The sequence below is a fragment of the Phaenicophaeus curvirostris genome, chromosome 3 (assembly GCF_032191515.1).
Source record: "Phaenicophaeus curvirostris isolate KB17595 chromosome 3, BPBGC_Pcur_1.0, whole genome shotgun sequence".
Lineage (NCBI taxonomy): Eukaryota > Metazoa > Chordata > Aves > Cuculiformes > Cuculidae > Phaenicophaeus > Phaenicophaeus curvirostris.
Genome location: NC_091394.1, coordinates 45,128,653 through 45,152,102, shown reverse-complemented (window position 1 = coordinate 45,152,102; position 23,450 = coordinate 45,128,653). Strand labels below are relative to the sequence as shown.

The 23,450-nt window shown below is 37.1% G+C and overlaps 1 protein-coding gene across 1 annotated transcript in view; it reads left to right on the top strand.

Annotated features, from left to right (window-relative positions):
- VAPA (VAMP associated protein A) overlaps positions 1-22,633 on the top strand; it is a 33,263-nt gene extending 10,630 nt beyond the window's left edge. Inside the window, exons 2-6 of the mRNA XM_069853878.1 lie at positions 8,506-8,658; positions 15,072-15,175; positions 17,223-17,303; positions 19,730-19,906; positions 20,895-22,633. Coding sequence (XP_069709979.1) covers positions 8,506-8,658; positions 15,072-15,175; positions 17,223-17,303; positions 19,730-19,906; positions 20,895-21,053 — 674 coding nt within the window. The 3' untranslated portion in view covers positions 21,054-22,633. The remainder of the gene's footprint in view (positions 1-8,505; positions 8,659-15,071; positions 15,176-17,222; positions 17,304-19,729; positions 19,907-20,894) is intronic.
- Positions 22,634-23,450: the final 817 nt, after the last annotated feature.

Here is a 23,450-nt window from a genome sequence, read left to right as displayed (position 1 = left end):
ATGTCTGTTACGTAAGCCTGTTTAGACTGGGCTCTCTGTTAATGTGCTGAGGTTGGACACCATGTAACAGTCAAACACCTAAAACTGTTTAACTTTTTAAAAAAAGAACTTTCTGGGCTTTTGTCACAGTGGGAGAAGTGTGAATTTTTATTTATTTTTGAGATTACTTTTTTACACTGTTAAGATGCTAGTTGTAAGGAAACCAATCACAAGAGCTCTGGTGTTCTTGTAGTGTTTGAGTCTGGCCTCTGATACCCAGTTCTTGGAGCACACTAGGAAAAGTGTGAGGTAACAGCTTTTGGTGAGGTCTTCTGTGGAAAGACTGATTTTCTACGTGCCACTACAGCTGCCATCTGAGATGATTACAAGTATTCTGATTACTGCTATAGAGTCTGAAGAGTATCTTGTATGTTGCAATTCAGATCAGAAAGGTGTATCAAACTGGAAATTTCATATTTGAGGAAGCATGCATATTTTAAGCTGCTGAATATTTGAATATTTTAAACAGCAGCTCTGGGCTTTTCAGCATCAGTGAAGCTTTTTGTAAGCTGTGCCAGGTTAAAATGCAAAGTAAGTTTAAAAGGAAAAAGAGAAAATTTACTTGTTTATTTGCTTCTGTTGTTCAAATCTGCTAGCGTCTTTTGAAATCTAAGAGCCATTTCTATGGGTGTATATTAATTACTACATTCGTTGATTATTCTAACTTACGCAAGTACAGAGAATGTTTGCTCCAGCAAGAAGGGTTCATAACTGCTCTTACTGAACTGAATTGTAAATATTGCATCTGTACCAGAAGATTGCTTATACATATTACTTAGCTGTTTCAGAACTTAGGGGATAATTTGGAACAGGTTGCCCAGAGAGATGGTAGATTGCCCATCCATGGAACGATTCAAGGCCAGATCGAATGGGACTCTGAGAAACCTGATGTAGTGGAAGATGTCTCTGCCCACTGCGGAGCGGTGGAACTAGATGACCCTTAAAGGTCCCTCCAACCCAAACCATTCTGCGATGCTGTGATAATTTCCTCGTTTAAATGTTCATCTTTAGCAGTAGTAAAATATTTCTACTCTTCTTATTTCACTTTCATGTAAGAAATTCACAATAATGTGGAAGTTAAGTAAGAGACATGCCTTTGATGTTAGTAATGTGAGAGTTCTTTAATCATGGTGCTTTTTTGATAGAAAAAAATAGTAATAATAGACATATGACTGAATTGGACTCAGAATGCTAGATTTTAAAGCTTAAACTAAATACAAGCATTAATATCTTCAAAGTTATTCCATGTTATACCATCTTATTAATAGTGCTTTTTGTTGTTGAGGCAAAGAAACATTTGCCCATAGTTAACAATAAATGCAGGACTACCTTCTTTTAGTCTGTATTTTTTTAAAAAAGTAGATAATATTTTCTTTACTATAATTCATGGTAATGAGTTGTACTTTACTCTTAAGATAGATGCTTCATGCATTTTTACTGTGTTTTCTGGACATTAACAACATGTCAGTAACAAGCTGGGGTGAATATGAAATTTTGATCCAGAAAGAAAATATAAGAAATTGATTGTTTTTCTCTACTTTGAAATGGCACTGTATTGTATTGTTGTCTTTTCTGTGTTGGAATGGTAGGCAAAAAGCTTCAATTCCCATTTCTCTCACACCAGCCTTCAGTAAGGCATGCTTGCCAGCTTCTGCACTAGCATCTCTAGTATGCTCTATAGCCATATATAGGCTCTGCTTGCCCCTTTGACAGATGAAGATGAGCTCTTTAGGATTAAAAAATGGGCATTGTGTCAGCATTTTTTAGAAGGAAAAGTCTTTGACAGATACATCAGCAGCATGGATGCTGACAGCATGTCATTGTGGGGAGTTTAGATAAAATCTGATGTTATCCATGATAAACAACTCTAGCCTAGAATCAGCCTTCAGGAAATGTGGACATTGAAGTGTGTCAGCTTTCTTATAAAGCCTTTTTTGTATTCTGACATTTACATGCAGGTTGATGATGAAACTAATAACTATTTCTCAGGTGCTTTCAAGACGTGAAAGATTCTGTATTATTGCTCTAATACATGGATATATACCTGAGAGCCATGATTATTTGTAGGTATTATTAATCTTGCAACTTCATCCACTGATTATTGCTGATCATTCAGCTCTATAATGTTGAAGTATTAATCCTTGAAACCTAAGCTGTTATGCTTCATAGACTGTGAATAATTTTATTATAGGTGATTTGTCACAGTAGAAATTTTTCTTCCAGTTGAAGACTGTATTTGAATGGTCATGGTTTTGATATTTCAAGAGGAAGGAATTGCGTTCATCGGCAATGCATGTGATGGATTCTCTTCATATTGCTTTCACAGAAGTCTGAATGTTTCTTGAAACTAAGTTATGGAAATACACAGCATTTCTCTCACTTTTTGTCAGCTGTGTCACCTGTTCCTTTTTCAGAAAGGACCATAAAATTTTTTATTTTGAGATGTCTTTCCTTCAGTACTGTTGGTGTGATGGACAGGTTAGGGTATACTTAAATAAACTGGACATACATAAGTCCATGGTCCCGGATGGGATACACCCATGAGTGGTGAGGGAGCTGGCAGATGCAGTAACAGGTTAGCAGGAACCTCCTGAAGTTCGACAAGGAGAAGTGCAAAGTCCTCCGCTTGGGGAGGAACAACCCCTCATGCACCAGTACAGGTTGGAGTCTGACCCAGCCGGAGAGCGGCTTTGCAGAAAAGGCCCTAAGGATCATGGTGAACACCAGGCTGACCGTGAGCCAGCAATGTGCTCCGGCAGCTGTGGCGGCCTGCGGTGCCCTGGGCTGCATTAGGAGGAGTGTTGCCGGCAGCTAGAGGAAGGTGATCCTTCCCCCTTTGCCCAGCACTGGTGAGGCCGTAGCTGGGGTGCTGGGTCCAGTTCTGGGCTTCCCACTATGGGACAGACGTGGGCATACTATAAAGAGTCCAGTGAAGGGTCACAAGATGATGAAGGGACTGGGGCATTTCTTCTGTGAGGAGAGGCTGAGAGAGATGGGACTGCTCAGCCTGGAGAAGAGAAGGATCAGGGAGATTTTAACCATGTGTACCTGAAGGAAGGGTGCACAAAGGACAGAGCCAGGCTCTTTTCTGTGGTGTCCAGTGACAGGGCCAGAGGCAATGGGCACAACGTGAAACACAGGAGGTTCCCTCTAAACATCAGGAAACACTTTTTTTTTTTCTTTTTTTTTTTTTTTTTTTTCTGACTGTAAGGGTGACTGAGCACTGGCAGTGGTTGCCTATGGAAGTTATGGAGTCTTCATTCTTGGAGATACTAAAAATCCATTTAGACTTAGTCCTGGGCAGTTGACCTTGGGTAGCCTTGCTTGAGCAGGCAGTTTGGCCCAGATGATCTCAAGAAGTCTCTTTCAACCTCAGCCATTCTATGATTGCTGTGTCAAATGGTAGGAAAGAAAAACAATTAACTTCTGACATAGATTACATGGGTCTATGTTAAATTAACTTATGCTTCCATTGTTCTGGCAAAATGAGTTATTGGAGATCTTAGTCTGTTCCTATCAGGTCTCTCATAGAAGTTAGTTAACTTGTTCTTAAAATTTGTCTTGCTGGCTTTATAGTAATTATTGCTAGTTTTTATCCTGCTGATTTAACTACTTTCTTATTCATTAGGGCTCAAATTGTCGAATATAGTAAATGATTTTTCTTAATGATTTTTCTTTGCCTGCCCAGCCTACTTTATTGCATGCTGAAAGAAAACTACCTTGCCTGAGTTTTTTATAAGGATGTCTTGAAGTGTTCTGTATATTTCAAGTATTCTTCGAATTTCAAGGGTGATAAAACAGTTGTGAAAAAACAACATCCCACTTAAAGCATGCTATCCTGATAGTTTTCGATATTAACACTGTAATTTACACATTTTAAGGAGTTTGGATTCCTCTGTGTACTTCTGAATGTGTGCTTATATTGGTTTTAGATGTAGCTGAACCCGTAGCTGACACTTTACTGTGCCAGTTTACAGCTTAAATAAACTTCGGTTCTGCGCTTGAAGTAGTGTGCTTTCTGGCAGTCAGCTTAGGTATTAGCTTTTATATCAGCTACAGTTCAATGCCTTAAATCAACAAGGACAATATACTTAACATTTAAGCTTTTCAATATAAAGTACTGTTGAATTTGTTTAATAATGCATGTGCATTTTAGTACAACTCTACAAGTTATGTGTCTTCTAATTATCAAAGATTTCATGTAATTTAATCACAATTTCTTATCCAATTTTAGGTAGAGGTGATGCTCTGTGTGTACGCTATGACAGCACCACTAATTTTGAATGGAGCTTTTTGATAACCAAATCTGTATGCTTATCAGAAGTTCTTTATGCTCACTCTGTACCACCTATACTAGAAATACTGACATTGATCTCCCACCTTTCCCATAGGTACCACAGGCTGAGGAGGTTTGTCTAAGGTCTTCCCTCCCCCTCTAGAAAGGCACATTCATTATGTTTGACCATCCAGGGTGGTAGAAGGATGCCTTTTGGAGCTGAGAAAGCCGAAAAAGACCTGAATTTGAAGAGAAAATGATAACCATTTGTCAAAAATATCTCCGTACAGGTCCTGCCTGTTCAGTAATGCATAGTATTTGCTTTACTGCAGAATGCTGGCAAGGTTGTGGCAAGCCGGGAAACTCAGCACTGTGTTTCAGCAGTGAAAACTGGCTCTGCAGAATCTGTGTCATTTCTTCCTGCCCACTATTTGCTGTAGTCTGAGATGTGTAGTTGCCAGAGGCAACCCTGGCATTAATGTTGCTGTGGCTGCACTGTAAGATTGCTGGAATAGAAATTCAGTACATAATGTTTTTGGAGATCTCCAGTATTCTGAGTGTGATTAGGCAGGTATCTGTCATTCCTTTCTAAAGCCCTTGTAAGCCAAGAAGACAAGAAAAATCTCGACATGGATTGTCACGGTTCCATTCAAAATTGTTGGAATAACCTGGCACTCTAATGAATTTTATTCTAGGAAAATGCTGTAATTGGTGTCTTGAATTTACACTACTAAGTGGGTTGCTGAGCTACTTGTCCCCGTTAAAGTAGCTCTAACTCCCAGAGGTTGTTAGATTAAAATCACAAGTTTATAAAGCAATCATCTCTTGTCATTTTACATCATAGTTACATAAGTATAGCTTGAGGATTTTATTAGTTAAATTACCACCGCTTCTGAAAACTCTCGTTGCAGATTCAGAAGTACATTGTCTTAAGTTGTACAAATATAAGATAGTCTTAAACAGTTTACAACGAAAGTATCGGGCAAACAACAGTAGATGAGTACTCGTGAAGCTTTTTGTATGGTGGACACAGTTAGATATGAGCTGTGGGAGGTTTCAGTGCTCAATTAAAAAACAGCTTTGGCCTAGGTGTCACACAACCAGCAAATGGGATGCTCTTTCTGAGAGTATACTGCTGTTATGGTGTATCTGTATGTTTTCTAAGATTAAGTTGACATGCATTTGTCCACTTTGGTGCATGTGCAGAAAGTCTGTATTCATCTTTTCCTGTTATTTTCCTTGGTTCGATGCAGTCTGTGTGATATGGCTTAAAATGATTCTCCTTCCTGGTTCTTCCTCCTCCCTCCTGCTCTTGTTTTCTCAAGGAACAGTCTTGAATATAGACTTCTACACTCAGGCTATTAGTACCAGCTTGTGTGTTTCCCCACTCCCTCAAGGGTAGTGGTATTTTTGTTTGTGTAAAGGGGTAATCCAGAATGCTCTTCTGCTGTTAACATGGTTTCCTTTTTTGAAGGATGTGTCATGCTAATTTAGATCGTGCGGCTGCTCTGAATGGTAAAAGATAATTTTTTTTTATTTACTATCCTTGTGTCTGCTGCTGCGTGTCCATGCTCAGATCAGTGCTGTCTGTCAGCATGCCACTAAACTACCAGAATGGGTTGGTTCTGCAGGAACAGTGAAATTTAGCCATCTTTTCCTTTTCTGCACCAGTTTGTTACAAGCTATTTAGTAAGTCTGGTGGTTGTGAGTCTTGAGAGGCTTTATAAAACATTTTTCCTTTAAAGCTTTTAGAGAGCAGGTGGAAGGTAAAGCTGTCAAAAGAGTGCTGTAGACTTCAGAAAATATTTCAGTCCATTCTGAAAGAAATGTCTGATACTAAAAATTTTCCCTGAGTTACAGGCTCTTCTGTAAGAAGTACCCAGGCAGTGCAAAGGTCACTGCATTCGTGTACTGGGGGAACAAAAGCAGATGGGTTTTTTTTTTAGTTGTCTGTGGTGGTAAAACTGACAGTAAGTATCAGAATCATTTGGAGTGTTTTGAATCTCGCTCATTATTATGTACTTTGAGAAGGCAGACATGGGGGAACCTTTTATGTCTCAAAAGAAAAAGAACTTTAAAAAGAAAGTTTATCATCAGTTTGTAAATTCACTGCTTCTTTGTCTTGAAATAAGGTATGCTGGAATAGTATAGCTCCTTCTCTTGATGATTGTGCCTTTCAAAAGGAGCCTCTGAACTGAGCCTTTTTTACTTTGAGCAGAATTGCCTCAGTAATAGTAGTTGAGAAGATTGAGAAGCAGAGCTCCTCAGGTTGTCCAGAGTTGCAATTGAAAAAAAAAAACCAAACCCCAAAAAAACCCCAAACACAACCAAACAATCCAGACCTTTGAAAGCCAGATTCAAGGTGCTGTATGCCACTGGGCATTGCAGAGGCAATGCCTTGTTGCTTGTTAGTAAAACTCCGAGAATAGCTTACTCCAAAATGTTTGCATAGCTCAAAAAAAAAATATTTGATCTTTTCTAAGTGCATCACCAGTCTTAGATTTAGAGGAGTATTCAGCTGCCTGATTTTTAGTTCAGCTTGTGGTGTGGGTGATGGGAGTTATTTTTGGATCACACTCTAAGTAAATGCAACTAGATCCTGCAAGAGCCATCAAGAGGCAACTGGCAGGAATCTTTGAAGTAGTTTTGTAAATCTTCCTCTTGAGGGCTGTGTTAAATTTACCTGGATTGACTTGGTGACTGTTTCATCCACCGTATAAGGCCAAATTAGAAATAAAATTTCAGGCAAGTTAATACCAATACCTGTTTTCTGACAAGAGTTTCATTGAATGTAAACGTAGGTTGTGTATGTCTTCATCTGTTGTGTTATGTTTCTCAGTAATTCCCGTTTTAGTCCTTTACTGATTTGTATTTTTGTGTTTTGTGTCAGTACTCTGTTTATCACTCCCTGAAAATCAAGGATTTGGACTGAGAGTTTCAGAAACAAAGGCTTGAGTCAGATAGCGAGCCCTCTAGTGTAGTAACGTTTTATAGAGGCCAGTGCCATTTCCTTGAGAGCAGTCCAGGCACCTCTGTGGAATAAGGTGTCCAGAAAAGAATTGACTTCCTCTGTCTCATGCAATTAGTGGGTTTGTTAAACCTTACTGCTTGGTCATATGATGTTTATGTTTCATCCTATTTAATTTAAAGTTTGCTTTTTTTGTGTTTTTCTTTCTTTTAAAAGGATAAGTAGTCATGTTTTCAGTAGTGATGAAAATTATTTTATAGTAATTTGATATGTAGTTTAAAAAAATGGTAAAGAAGATTCTTAAAGGTTAATTTGCACATTAAATATTATTGAATGAATTTCATGTTCACATGAAATTCCATTTTCCAAGTTATTCTTTTAGTGCTTGTGCAGTCTTGCTTTCAGATGGCACAAGCATAAGGGAGATTTAACACAGCTCAGAACACTGAACTTTGCTTGCTTTTCGTGCTGTTACTGTATGGCATCATGTAGAGGTGATCTCTCTTGGAAGATGTGCTTTTGCAGCTTGACATTGAAATTATGCCTGTGGTCCATCCCAGTCTTAGAGACAATTCCTATCCTGGTTTTTTAAAATAAACACAGTTGTTTATTAATACACTGCATTAAATAGGTAAATATGGCAACTACAACTTCTTTTCTTTGGATCAGTTAGAGTATATGCGTAAAGAGAATATCATCTCTCTTGCCTATTTTGAGTTTAAAAGATGAGGTTGATGTCTGTTTTTGTGATCTGTGCAGCAGAAGCTGAAATCTCAAGAGTGATGAGTATATTTTAGCATCACAGGGTTTTCTTTCTTCAAACATTTGGAAGAGTTTCAAAGTCCACATTGCTTCTATTCCTAAAGAGAAATGCAGCAAAATATACTTTTGCATATGACAGTTACCTTCTAGGTATTTAATATGTTAAGAAAGATTTGGTAAAATTAGCATGTGTATATATGAACTTCTTGAGCCAGCAGCTTGAGTCTGTCATACTATTTAAGAATTACTTGTTCATTGCTATAATGTATTTTATTGTAATTGAGGCGACTGAGTGTACTTTGCACGTAGTAGTGTATATGCTAATCAGATGTATGATTTATCCTGCTTTTAGAAGTTTGTTACCATCAAGTTATATTTTAAGACTGATTTGTACTGTATAAACAGATTTATTTTCCAGAGATACATGCATATTTTAAAAAAAAGAACTTCTTTTTTGCAGGTCCCTTTACAGATGTAGTAACTACAAATCTTAAACTACGAAATCCATCAGATAGAAAAGTATGCTTCAAAGTGAAGACCACAGCACCTCGTCGATACTGTGTGAGGCCGAACAGTGGAATTATTGACCCAGGATCATCTGTAATTGTTTCAGGTAAGAACAAGTATATGCAATGTAGGTTAGGTGGTTTTAGGCCTTTCATGATGTTCTCTAATGCTTGATCTTTGAGGCTGTTTGAAGTACGTGAGCTTTTAAAATTTTATTTTTAACTAAAGCTGTTCTCCTTCATTAATGCAATGTCAATCGGATGTAGAGCAGCAGTGTTACAGGAAAAATCCTCCATACGGAAATACTTGTCATTTGTCACATTTATCTGCTCCCCTCTGTGAGAGGAGGAAAAGGGAGTTGGAAATGGGCAGTGACGTTGGCAACACCTGTGCTTCGGACTACTATATTTGCGCTTGTATCTTGAAGTAGGGCATTGCTTGGTTGCTCTAATGTGTTTGAAGCTTAACATTTGCCAGTTCATTGCATCTGAAAAAAAAATTCATTCACAATTGTAGCCTAGTTGTTTTGACCATAGTATTGGTCCCTGAACTTTATTGTTTCATAATTCTTCCATTTATCACAGTAGTATGTATTAAGTGTCAATCATTGAATTGTTTATAAAAATGATTTTTTCTGTTATTTTAGGTAGGTGAAGTAGTTTGTAGCCCTTAAATTTGAAGTCTAGTGTATTTCACTATAGATACTCATTCAGGCTGGACATCCGAAAAAAAATTTTCATGGAAAGGGTCATTGGGCACTGCAACAGGCTGCCCAGGGAGGTGGTTGAGTCACCATCCGTGTAGGTGTTTAAAGGACGGGTGGATGAGGTGCTGAGGGACATGATTTAGTGACTGGTAGGAATGGTTGGACTCTATGATCCAGTGGATCTTTTCCAGCCTGGTGATTCTGTGATTCCTTATTCAGTTTTTGGTTTCTTTTAGAGTGAGGGGATTAAAAAAAGAATCCTTCCTTTTTAACAGAGTGTGAGCCCTGAAGCCAGACAATTTTTCCATGAAACTCCATGTACTTTTGGCTTACATACCTAATTCTGACAATCCACAGAATTTTGATGGCTGTTCATATAATAGTCTAATCCTGTACTGGACTGTACAGTATAAAAACTGCCAGGCGTTAGTAATTGTGGGATTAGATTTTTCTCAAGACAGTGGGAAAAGACTAGGTGTTGGTCTTCTGATATGGTAAATGATTTTCATAGGTCATTTTCCTGATCAGTTTGAGGTAGGAATCTCCAGAATAAAGGGGATTCTTGAGCGAGTGGCTGTAAGAGGTGCGAAACTCTTATTTCTCCGGACCTACCATATTTCCTAAACTGGAGAGACGGGAATCCCCTTTTTATAGGCTATGGTCTTATAGGTTGTAGAGAGGAGACCAGTGATGGGTGGCTTTCCTCAGCCAACCATATCCTGGGCTGCATTAAAAGTATGAGCAGCAGGTTGAGGGAGGTGATTCTCCCCCTCTACTTTGCTCACCTAAGACCCCACCTGGACTACTGTGTCCAGCTCTGGGACCCCAACAGAAGGAGATTGACCTGTTGGAGCGAGTCCAGAGAAGGGACACCAAGATGATAGAAGAGTTGACGTTGTTCAGCCTGGAGAAGAGATGGCTTGGGGAGACTTTATTGCAGCCTTTCAGTATTTAAAAGGGGCTACAGGAAAGCTGGTGAGGGACTCTGTCGGGAGTGTAGTGACGGGATGAGGGGTAATGGCTTTAAACTGAAAGAAGGGAGATTTAGATTAGATCTTAGGAAGAAATTCTTCACTTTGAAGGTGATGAGGCACTGGAACATGTTATCCAGAGAAGTCATGGGTTCCCGATCCTTGAATATGTTTAAGACCAGGTTGGATGAGGCTTTGAGCAGCAACCTGATCCAGTGGAAGATGTCTCTGCCCGTTGCATGGGCATTGGAACTGGATGATCTTTAAGGTCTCTTCCAGCCCAAATCATTCTATGATTCTGTGATTTTTAAGAGATTGCAGACAATATAGGTATGAGTTCCTGGATCTTCTAAGTCTAAAAGCTGATTTTTGAAGAGCCCTTGGAGAGCTGTAATAAAGGAAGAGGGAAACATGGAGCAGTCCTTAAAGCTTTTCACATTCATATAATTCATACCTTTTGAGAAGCTTAAAGGAAGCTGTAGAACTAGCTTCAGGTGATATATTCAAGTGTTGCAAGGAATAACTCAGGGAAACTTTGTATTTATGACTAAGACCTTAGTATAACTTCCCTTGTAGGAGAGAGACCAGTTTTCTAATCTAATATGACCTGTAGAATGTCACCCTTTAAAACTTCAGTATTGCTTACTGTGGACATTGCAGCGTTTTGTGGATGAAGTGCCATTTTGCTGAGAATTGGTTCAAGATTCAAGTAGTCAAAAGCCTACTTTATTTGTCTCAACTTCGACTTCCAGCCTTTTTGTCTTAACCATGCGTTTGATCTGGTATCAAGGATCTTTCCCATGGGTGGTCATACGTTATGGTCAAAATATTGCTGGGCTTACTGTAACTTCAGGGTACTGAATAGGTAGTATCCCATTTGCCTCTTGTAAAGTGTGTTTTTGTAGTTACAAATCATCATTTTAATGCTTAGAATATCTTTTTTTTTTTTTTTAATGAGGAAATACTAGAGTTGCAAACAATTTCAGCTTCAGGCTCACCAATAGAGGGAAACGGCATCATACTGCTCGACTTTGCATAGTAGGGAATATTCAATATCCTTTGCTTCTGTGTTACTGGGTTCTCATGCAGTTATTAAGCTACAGTGACCCCAAGTTGCTTTCATGTGCAGTTGTTTAGTTACAGTGACTCCACAGTGCTTTTCAGAATTAAGTTATCTTCCTTAAATTGTCAGCTTTATCTTTTTGTTTTTAAGCATATAGTTTGTTTTCGGTCACTTGGTAAGCCAAGTGCGCAGATAATTTTTCTAGTGACCTACTTTATCTCATTGGTCTCTCAACTGAATGTTTTCATTGCTGACTCATCTTTCATATAATTAAAAATAGATTTTGCTCGCATTGTTGTGCAGAGAGAAATAACTATAGGATACCATGGGCTGAAATTAAACTGATTTCAAAACTAAATGTTGAGATAGTATTAACTGTCTTCAGCCTGCATAATGCATCATGCTTATTCAAAGTCAAGCCAATTTTTAAATTCATTGTCGATTTTCATTTAACAATCATTTTGAGGAGGTCCATGGGTATCTTGTTTATCCTTTAATTGTGAATCACTAGGTGACTTTCTTGAGCCATGTTTATACATTTTTTTCAAAAATACTGATTTGGTAAGACCTGGTTATCTTTACCTTGATTTCCTAATTTAACTGTTTGTTATCATATCATGGATTCCTTTTTGTTAATTTGCTAACAACAGTTGCTTGTTGGCTTTTTATCTTTTCAGAGTACAGCATGTTACTTTTGTTTTCTTCACAGCTTGGTACTGTTACTTGTTACGGTTCTTCCTTCTGGTTTTTGGACCCGTTTAAGATTTATTTTGTGGAGATAAAGCCTTTGTGTTTGGAAAACCTAGGCCTGTTAACAAGAGGCTTGCTTTTATAACTGCTTACTGCAATTCTTCTAGAGGTGATCTCTGGATTACTCACGGATTCCAAGAACATGTTGAAAACTATGGCTTTGTATATTCATGAGATTTTCCATGATTACTTACAACCATGAAGAGCTTGAATAAGCTCTCTGAATTTGTGGTTTGTCATTGTCTGCTTGTTCTCAATTCCATCAGGTTTTTGGCTGTTACCAGGTAGTGAAAAACCATAAAAGTTATTTAACTAGTTATCCAAGGATTCTACCAGTATGTGAAGAAGTTCTCTGATGATGGAGAGCTGGCTTTGCCATGTTTCAAGTTACTCCGTGTATTCCCTTGGCTCTAAGGAAACTGAAGTACTGCATGCTATTCTGTTGATGTAGCAGTTCTTAGAGATAAATTGCTGTAGCATCCATATCTGGAAGAAACATTTAGTTTGATCGGTTGTATTTTGGATGACAGTGGAACCAATGATTAAGGAAACCTGACTTAAACCCCTCCAAATGAGATTCGATTGAAAGCATGTCAAATACTGCAATTCCTTCATGTGCTTTATTTGTGAAATATATCTGATTCAGATTACTCACTCACTCTTTGGTTGTGCTGTTTGCAATTTAAGGAAAAAGAGATGCAATAGCCATCCTGTAGCAAACATCTGCAACTTGTTACTGGAATTTAAGGTCTAAAGGTAGTGGTAGTGTAATTAAATTTGAAAGTATCTTATTTATCATACTAGTGAATTTGGAAAGACCAAGTTAGTAACTTTTATACTATACTTAGTATTTTTTACATCAGTCCAGTTCAATCCTACCACGAAGAATTTATTCTTTGAAGGGAAGCATGTTGAACTATTATACATCCAGTGAAAACGCAGAATTGTGGAAAATATAGTTGAATTCTTGGAAGCTACAGCAGTGTCAAAGTCTACAGTCTGAATTTTTAGTAAATACGGGGAGGTTTTTCTATCTAAATCAGTATTTCTGCTTTAGCTTTTTCATTGCTGTAAGATAGGTAACTTATACAGATACCTGTTGATAGGACTTCTTAAATGTAATTTTTGTGGTTTTTTTTATAATTTTTATCTGTAACTACTTAAACTTCTAATTTTGTGTGAAGATACACTGAACTGTAATTCCCGTTTTGTGAAAGACAAATGTATATACACCGTCAAATAATTTATCTCTACAGTTTACTCAGAGTCCTTGTCCTCTGGTAGACCAAGTTGCAAGTGCACCCACATGTGCTTGTTTTAATATTATTTCTGGGGTCCTGTACTCCCATCTGGAATAAGGAAACCAATTGTGTTTGAAAGGAGACAAGGGAGCAAACACCATGATTTGTTTCAGGGTCTGCACCAGACAGACAGTATGGTTGTAGGCAGACTCTGCTTGTTTTGTATCCATCCCTCTGCTTCAGCAGACCCTCAACACTACCATAACAAACCTTTGGTATTCAGGTATTTCCACAAACCCCTATGTTACGCCCCTGGAGATGCAATTATGTCCTGTAAAAGTTGTAATCTCCTGGTCTGTATTTTAGACAGCATGTGATTTCAGTCTCTTTGTACTAAAGAAACCACACAAAATAGTGATGCCAGGGTGACCTGGACAAGTGCTGTCTGGTGCAAAAAAAAAAAAAATCAGTCTGCTCCAGGATGACCTTGTACAAGGTACTGTGAAGATACTGTGCTTCTGTAATTACATCTTTCAATTAAAAATATTGTAGTGTTGTAGAAATAATGGAGGCTATAAATACAGCCAATTATGGGGTGTGGTGTGGGGTTTTTTTGTGGGTTTTTTTTGGTTTTTTTTGTTTGTTTTTTTTTACTGAGCTGGTGCACACTTCAAAATTACTGTAGAAGTAGGATTTTCCTTTCTTGACCAATAGAGTTTTCAACTTTGGAATGCTGAAAGTACAGTAATAAGGCTGTCATTCAGAAAGTCTGAACCACTTTCATATTCTACCCGTGGTACTTGTAGCACAAACTACATTGTGTCAAAAATATGTGGCTTCATCCAGAAAGTTGGGTTTTTTTAAAATATGCATTAATGCTGAAAGCTGAAAATGCAGGGAGAAAATACGTAAGATAAAATATAAGGAGTGGGTATTACGAGTTTTGTTTTAGTGTTCCACTTACAGCTACCTTCACAGAGAATTTGATTTTGAATTCCATCCCTCTTTCTTTGCTGGTAAAATGCAGTAGGGACCTCAAACTTGCCACGGAATTAAAGTCTGTACCTGGATTTTGGATTAATTTTGGGCAAATGTTAACTGTTAGACTGGACTTACGGGTAAGAATGTTAAAACTTCAATAAAATGTGTTGTGTAGTTGTCACATGACTTACTACTGTAATTTTTTTAAAAGACCTCAATTTGAAAGTGTTTAAGATGTATTATTAAAACCTCAGTCAGATTTACCTCCCATAATAACTGTAGTTTGAATGAAGTCTTGTAGTAGTTTTGCTCCCAGCTTAGACTAATGTATCTCTAGAAGTCATTTCAACCTGTCCCACTGTTTGGTTGTCTACCTAATGTAGGTTCTGCTCTATTCTCTCTGCCCCGGAGTATCTATCTTAATGTGTGGTACTGGTCTTTTACCTTCCCATTCACTTAATCATAAAATATGTTTATTCCGAAGAAAAGTCCCGTGGTGTTTGCTTGTTTGGGGTTTTTTTTTTGTCTGCCTTACAGATTCTATTTGTTCCTACTTGCATATGAAATGTCTTTTAGCTATAGTAATTACAGAGATCATGTCGGCTACACCAGACTATGAAAAAATGTTAACATCTTTCCTCTCAGTACCTGTTATTACAGTATTTATATGCTCTACTTTCAACACTACCTTTGCATTTTAACTTCCAGTGTCTGTTCATTGAGAAGGAAATCTGAAATGGTTAGCATGCTTGTTACGGTAATTGGCAGAAGAATCAGTTTTATGCTTTATTTTTTTCTTTTGAACAGTAATGCTGCAGCCTTTTGACTATGACCCAAATGAGAAGAGTAAACACAAGTTCATGGTACAAACAACCTATGCACCACCAAATATTTCAGATATGGAGGCAGTGGTAAGTAAAAATGGGATAAGATGTCTGTTGTATGCATATGTTTTTTTTTTTTTTGAAGTCAGGCTTAATTTTAAATGAATCATGGTTTTGGAATATAGCTTTGAAGAAGAATTGCTCTTTTTTTTTTTCTCTGAACAAGTGATTTCCATGCGTGATTCGGAGTTTTTAATATTAAATGCAAGCTTCGTTCTTAGAACTTGCCTGGTGAAATGAATGGAAATTGTGAATCTAAGGTAAGATCGGTTCAGTGTCAAAATATGGGCATTATACATTTTACACAGCTATCTGAAGGAGACAGATTGTATATGAAGGAAATGTGTATATTTAAACAAGAAGCCTGAAGCTGTATAAAATGGGTACACTTGGTCTGAAAAGTGTTTAAGTGAAATGTTTAATGAACAAAAATGTTTGGAAGACTAAGTTGGGATTATAATGAACAAAAATGTTTTGAAGGCTAAGTAAGATACTGCTCTCTACAAGATACCAAATAGTTGAACATGGTATGAAGGATAGATTTATATTCTGTTTTGACAGAGCATGTTGTAGATACAGTTCTTGGGCAGGATTGGTGTGATGAAAGATGCAGAGAGAAGATATTTAGGTTTATGCTTGTTAGTTCACAAGTAAGGATGCCTGTTTCTGACCTTATAAGCTGTCAACAACGGGAAGGAAGCCTTCAGTTGTCAGAACATACCATTTAGGGTGCACATGGGCTCCCATAAGCATGTATATTAAGGTGGAGGGGAACGATCCACAGGCTTCTGTCTCTACAGACTGTTTTAAGGAACACCTGAGTTTACATAGCTATCTTCAGCGTTCACGTAAGGCAGAAGAGAAGAGGGGAAACAAAGGATAAAGATGAGGTTTTATAAATTGCTGAAATTACTAGACCTCAGCAGGTTTAGGCTCTGTCCTCTTATATGAAGGCATCCCTCTTCACTGGAAAGAGTGGAAAATCTTTTAGATTGTTAAGCTTTTGAGACATGTAGCTAGAAAGTTAACATCTCTTTTCCTTGTTGGTCTGATTTACTTTTTCTTAATATGATCTTGGTTGTGTGTGGTAAGTGAAGCCTGACAATTTGGTGCGGATGCAAAAATCCACTTCAGAAATACCTTTCAAATAACTGCTTTCTCAGTGTGTTCAGGTATAGAATACTGTAATACCGAGAAGCAGATCTTGCAGAAAATTGGTAATTGTAGTTATAAGTTACCATACAACTAATGCCTCTGAAAGGAAGAAAGGTGGTGGTGGGGGAAAAAGGTGTTATGAAAAGCCTAGGTATTCTAGTCTGTAAGACCTGCAATTCTAAGGTAATTTCAGAGGACCTATTGTTGGAAAAATTGCTGTAGACTTCAGATCAAGCTCTGAACCTAAAGATTTAATGCAGCTACATAAAATGTATGCTTTGAAAGTTAATTCTAAGTTGAGCAGAGAGATTCCAGCATATTTCAGTTATTTAAATATAATCATTGGAATTTAAAATGTTTCTTATAAATGGCTTTGAAAAATTCTCTAGGCTCAAATCGTAATGTATTATACAGTAGGAGGAGGAAGTGGTTAAAAATCTATAATAGGAAGAACTGAAGAAGTTTACTCTGGAAGTAAATATTGAATCACTAAAAGGTATCTTTCAATCTTTTGTTTAAAATGAGTGCTTCCAAGATGGGACATAATGAATACATTTACCAAGGAGTGATAGGGCTAGAACTTTCTCTTAAACTCGGGTAATACTTGTTCCTGAATATATGTTAAAGGAGCTGCTGTCTTGTATCCTCCCTATCCCCTACAAACCTCCAGATCCTTCACTGCATTCAATTTACTCATTACCATTTTCAGACTTAGCTTCAGCAATTTCTAGCTTTTATTATTTTGCAGTAGTCAAAGTGAATAAAACGAAAAAATTCAGAAGCGAGTGTGAAAATTGCAGCTAGGGTAAGGACAATATCCAGCTATATAGGAAGCAGGTACTTAGAGCAAGCTTATGAACTGTTCAGGTGTTTGTATGAGTCTGGCACGTTAAGTAACTATATCAATATGTTGTCTTAGTGGAAAGAAGCAAAACCTGAAGATTTAATGGACTCCAAATTGAGATGTGTGTTTGAAATGCCCAACGAAAATGATAAATTGGTAAGTACGAAAAAACTGTCATGCACTAGTAGAATCTCGTGGACATCTGTTTTGAATTTTTTTAAACCTATTTGATTTGTTGATTGAATGTATTGTAGGAATTTGTACTAAATTGAACAGACAGGAGGAGTGTTCAGTATATAACTGCTTAAGGATTCATAGAGTCCTAGAACAGCCCAGGTTGAAAAAGATCTTGAAATACCCTCTGGTCCAACCTTTTGTTGGAAAGGGAGCACCTTAACCAATTGCATTTGAAAAACCTCCAGCAATGGAGACTAGTGCCAAAAATCATTATCCTTTCAATATTATTGATTTGTTTTAGCATTTTATTGCTGTCAGATTAAGAAAAAAAGAGAATCGTCAACACTGCATACAGTGAAAAGTAGTGGATAGTTTGTGTTTTTTATGTTGTGGGGTTTTTGGTGCTGCTTTTAGCATAGTGAATTAGAGTGCTAGAGGAGGATTTCTCTAAAAAATGTTATTTACTTTATGGCCTTGGCTTTTCTTTTTAGTACTGTCCAGTTTTTGCACCAGTCTGTCAGTCTGTAAAAAGCAGTTGGGTGAAAGTAGCATGAGTCTCTGCATGTAAAAAACATCTTACTCAACATGTGTAAAGGGTCTCAGTGAAGGCTGCTAGCTGGCCAGGAGCTGTCTTTGCAACCATTTAAAACAATTTTTTGAGTGTAATGTAGGGATACTTTTCATATGCTATGTCAATATAATGTTTCTCGTTTGACTATTTTTTTGTAAAGGAGAATTCATGAGATGCAGCCTTCTATTCCGATGCAAGCTTTCTAAGCATCTGTTAAATGCTAAAACTCTAGAAGTTAGGCATTTATTATGAAGGCACTTAGTTGGCTGCTTTCTGTGGTTTTTGCTGCCTTATTAAACTACATCTTGGATTACTAGAAAATTATACTTGTGTTTAATTTTGTAAAATGTATAATGGAGTGAGAAATGTGGATTATACAGAACTATCTCCTTTTGTACTTTTTTTCATGTGGTATCTACATAGTACTGACTGTACATAATACTTGATTTTTTTTTTTCTGAGTAGCAGTGTAGGATTGCAAAACCCGGTGTTAGGAGGTGATTTAGTCATTCCCTTAAAACTGGCAATGAGAAATCTGCCAAGTCCTGAGGGTGAGCTTCACCTGCCACCTCAGGGTATACCCACACCAGGATGCAAGTATTTCATTCTGCTCATCAACAACTTTCTTCATATGCCTGCCAGTCACACCCAGAATATTGACATGAAGAAACCAGTCAGTGAGGTCACACAGCAGGAGATTTGTGCCAGGGAGATATGTCTTGGGTCTCTAGTGAAGTTTCAGTGCTACTAAAGGAATTCAGTTCAGCTAGGAAACCAATTAAAAATGTAACAGATTCCGATCTGTTTAGTCATGGTATAAATATGATGGTCTTTTTAAGTCCGGTTGGAAGTACCTGCGTGGTGTAGCAGGATTTGGCTCTTCGGCTGTCTGTGGCTGAATTACAAAAAATGTAAAATTCAGGTAGATTCTATAGACCAAAACCTGCTATTTACCTAAGAACTAAAGAAATTCTTGCATCTTTTTTTAGTTTTTTGTTTTTATGTAGGTATGTTTGCCTTTTAATAGGTTTTCTGTTACATTTAGTGTTTGCCTTGGACTATTTTGGTTAGGAAAGTTTCAGTATGGTGGTGGTCCAAATGACGTAGCTGTGTAGCCAAGCAAGTAGGAAGGAACCTGAATATGAGCTATTTTTGAGTTTATTGCCATATCAATGCTGTGTTTTTACAAATGGTAACCTTGGCGATAGTCGAATCCGCTGTACTATTCATGTCTGCTGAAAGTCATTGTATATTTTGAGCAGAGCAGTGGAAACTAGATTTTAATTTTTTTTTTTTTACTTTTTCACAGCTTTTTGTGACTTTTCACTTGTATGCAAAATTAATGTGTATTTCAGAGATGCTGAGAGACTTAAATTCCATGTTTGTGCAATACTTTATTTTCCTGCAGTAAGAGAAGCTATAAGTACCAAGTATTTCTGCTATTCATACTTCATATTGGTGACACAAGCTGTTTGCTTTTTGTTTCTTACTATTGCAGGACTAGTTTCTTTCTTTTATTTTTTCCCTCTGAAGCTCAAATGCTGCTTGGTGTATTTTATGCCATCTTTTGGATGCCTACTGGGTCAGTGTCAAGCAGCTTAAGTATTAATTTTTGTCTCAGTAGCATGTAGTACCAAATGTAAACTGTGTAATCTTCTCTTGCTTTTTAATATTTGAGCTAATTGGAGTTGAACTGATAATAGAAGTCTTTGTTCAGATGACTGTAAATATGAACTTCGTTGAACTATACTAGTAGCTGGATTGTTTCAATTTTAAGCTGAAGATAATTTTCTCTAGGTAAGGAAAATTCTTAAGTAACTCTTAATATTTGTAGAACGATATAGATGCAAGCAAACCTGCCCCAGTACTGAATACATCTAAGCAGGATGGACCGATGCCAAAACCGCATAGTGTTTCACTTAATGATACTGAAACAAGGAAGCTAGTGGAGGAGTGCAAAAGACTTCAAGCAGAGGTAATGAAGCTGACGGATGAAAATCGGCACCTGAGAGTAAGTTTTTCTTTCATGTTTATATTGAAGTGATTTTGCTCTTCTTGATTGAAAGGTCTGGTTTATAATTAGGCCAATAGATGTTTAGCCCAACCTAGTTTCCAGAACCTAGTTTCCAGAAACCGGGTACAACTATTAGAATGTCAAGATTGATTTGTAGCACAGTTTAACTGTTCTGTATATACTGTATATTTTAAACTTCTCAGTGATTGAGCCTTTGTGTTTGTTATGGATGAGATGCTGAAGCCATGTAATTTCTTCTTAAATGAAATGGTGATATTTAAGGTGGTCTTAGTTACTTTAAGTCTAAATCAGAGATACTGAACTACTAGTTATTAATAAAAGTGCATTTTTATTAATAAATAAGAATGAGTAAGTGAGATCCAAGGTGGTAATACTCTACCACAAGTTCTTAGTGAATAAGAACAATTGTTTTTCTAGAGGAGGCAAGCTAATGTTGCTTTTCATTGCTTTTGTATAAAGGTGCCATTTCAGTAACCTGTGACTATTCAATATGTGGCATTGTGACTTTCCTATATATTTCCTTTTGGGTATCCAACAATTTCATTGGCTCTGGTAGCCTTTTGAAGAACCATGAAAGGATCTCTCCAGAACTGTAATTCTGGTGACATTGGAACATTTGGAGAAAAACTACACAAAGCAGATATTTCTCCTCAGCAATAAGGAATTACTGGTATTTAATTCTGACACATACTAAGTAAAAGCAGGGTTTTTTTTGTTGTGCCTAGCAAGAATTTCAGAGTCTTTTTTAACCAGGCATGGAGAGAGAGTAGTGTATTACCTGCCCTTATGTGAAATGTTACAGTTAGCTATGTTCATATTTTGGATTTTAGTGTGGTGTAATGTTAGTCTTATTTTTTCAACTTTATATATTTTCTAGTAAGTTTGGCCTTTTAATTCAGTTTTTATAATTGTAAAGATGATGTGTTTATAAATTTTTCTTCCATCTGTGTTTTCTCCCCCTTAGGATGAAGGCCTGAGGCTCAGAAAGGTAGCGCACTCAGATAAATCTGGATCACCTACAGCTTTGGCCCTCAGAGATAATGGCTCTAACTCTCTTCCTTCACTTCTTGTTGTAATTGCAGCCATTTTCATTGGATTCTTTCTAGGGAAGTTCATCTTGTAGAAAGAATGAGTGAGAGAAGCATGCAAAAAATGCAGCTTCCTTTTTTTTTTTTTCTTGGCCAGAAAAAGATTTGTTTACCTACCACTTCATTGGTAGTATGGCCCAAGTGGCCATTTTTGTGTACAGCATCATAACAGGCTTTGCCTTTAATGATCTCGCACGGTTAGAAAACACAATCTAAAAAGACAAACTGTTCGGCTACTGGACAAAATTGTACATTAAGTCATCAATAGCAGGTGTCAGTTGCACAGTCAGTCCTTTATGAAAATTCATAAATAAAGAATTGTTTTTCTTTCTGTGGTTTTAATAAGAGTTAATTGTTCAGAGTCTTGTAAATGTTATTTTAATAATCCTTTAAAATTTTATCTGTTGCTGTTACCTCTTGAAAAATGATTTATTCGATTGCTAATCCCACTCATTCAGGAATATGACAAGAGGTATTCTGGGGGAAATGGTGCCTCTTACTGTGTAAATTTTCTCCTTACCTTACTTTGCTAATAACATGGCAGATTTTCTTTCTTATCCCTTGTGAGGCATTGTTGAGAGTTCTTCATCCTTACAATCCTGTCCCATAATATTTAACATTACAGAAGAAATAAAATTGTTAACAGATTTTTTCTGCTGGATAGCCTGTTTGTGTGTGTCGTACTTTTAGAAGGGATTCCTAACAAGTTCATTGTAATTTGCTACTTGTAACAAATGGCTGTTTTGAAGTTTATTTGCATAAGTCTCTGGCTTAGACTGTTGTAATTGAAGCTTGGGGGCGGGGGGCAAGGTTTCCATTCCATTTGTTTAAGAAAATGAACTGTTTTCTGACCGCTTTCAGCTACAGAGAATATGGTTATCGCATTTGTTTGGGGACAGAATAATTCAGATATCCAGCAGGTACCAATTCCAGACATGAATGTTTTCAGAATATTAACACATTGTTTGGATTGTGCAGGAGTGTAATCAGCCTTCTGTTCTGTCTTTGGATCTTCTGGGTGTCTACCAGAAGTCATTATTCTTTGATTTCATAAGGGTACTTAATTCACATATAGTATATTATTCTGTTTGTAATTCTGTTTTAGCAGATATTCACAAATGCAATTTGAATGATTCAGACACCCATAATAAATTCCATGATGCAGAAGAGTTGATATTTGCTGAGTGAGCCTCAGTTGCTCAATTTTGGAAATGGAAGTAATTTTTTTATGCAACTCTTGGCAGATCTACCTGTGTTAGCCACGTATAGCTAAGTTTAAAGAATGCATTTTTGGGGGTCTGAAATGCTTCACTGCCCTTAATCTTATGTCTTGCCTCGTCTCTGAATATGTCATAGCAAATAGTAGTATTGGAACAAAATACTATCTGTACTTCTGACTAAGCATGATTGATTACAGGGAATTACTTGTAAACTGAGAAAGTGCAGAAGGGGTTTGCTCCTGTAAGCAAAATATGCTCTTGGGCAGCTTGACTTGATGTGGTGCAGCTAATTGTATTAGACCTTGGGATATGCACACCTTACGTAGCTGAGAAGAATGTTCCAGAGATGTATGTATGTATGTTATCTTGGTTGCCTTTTATTTCTAGTGCTTTTTTTTTTTTAAAAAAAAAGAAAACTATAATTACATCATGTTCTGTCATTGGTCTCTGTGATAAACTTTTTTATAACATCTTGCATATGTGCAAGGAAGATGAAGAAAATGCAAATACTGCTTATCTTTTCACTTTAGCATGCAAGCACAGATGTTTCCAATTACTTGTTCCAGTGTCTGCATTCAAGTCTCCTTCTATCCCAGTGACTGGAAAAACTATGTTAAAGTCTTGATTATTTTGGTTCCACTGGTTCAGAATGGTGTAATTATTCCAGTTTTTTCTCTAACAGAACATTGATGCATCAAACTTTTGTAGCCCATTCCAAATGGATTACGTGGAAAATAATGAAAGCGATAGTGTGCAGGGTGTAGTTTGCTTCAGACAGAGAAGTCATTCCTGTGTTGAAGGGGAAAAAAAAAAAACTAAATAGAAAGAATCCCCTGGATGATCTTAAAGTGTTTATGGCATAGTGTATGGAGGTTTTTAAGGGTAGTTAGCAATTTCAGGACTTGAGAGCAGAAAAGGGAGTCATCGTTCAATGCAGCTGACTCATGGTTTGACGTCTGGCAGCAGAAATAAGGTAAAAATTATGATAAAATCAGATTGAAATAGATAAAATCAGATTGAAATGTCATAATTAAGAAACATGTGGTGGTAAAACTTGGTCATGGTGTAAGTAATGTCTTCAAAGTGAACATGCGCAGCAGTCTTGTAACCAGTGTACTTACTAATGATATAAGGACACTGTCTTGGTTTCCAGTAATCCCTTCAAAGCTGTATATAAAATGTAATGCTAAAACTATTTTGCTCTCAGGAGTC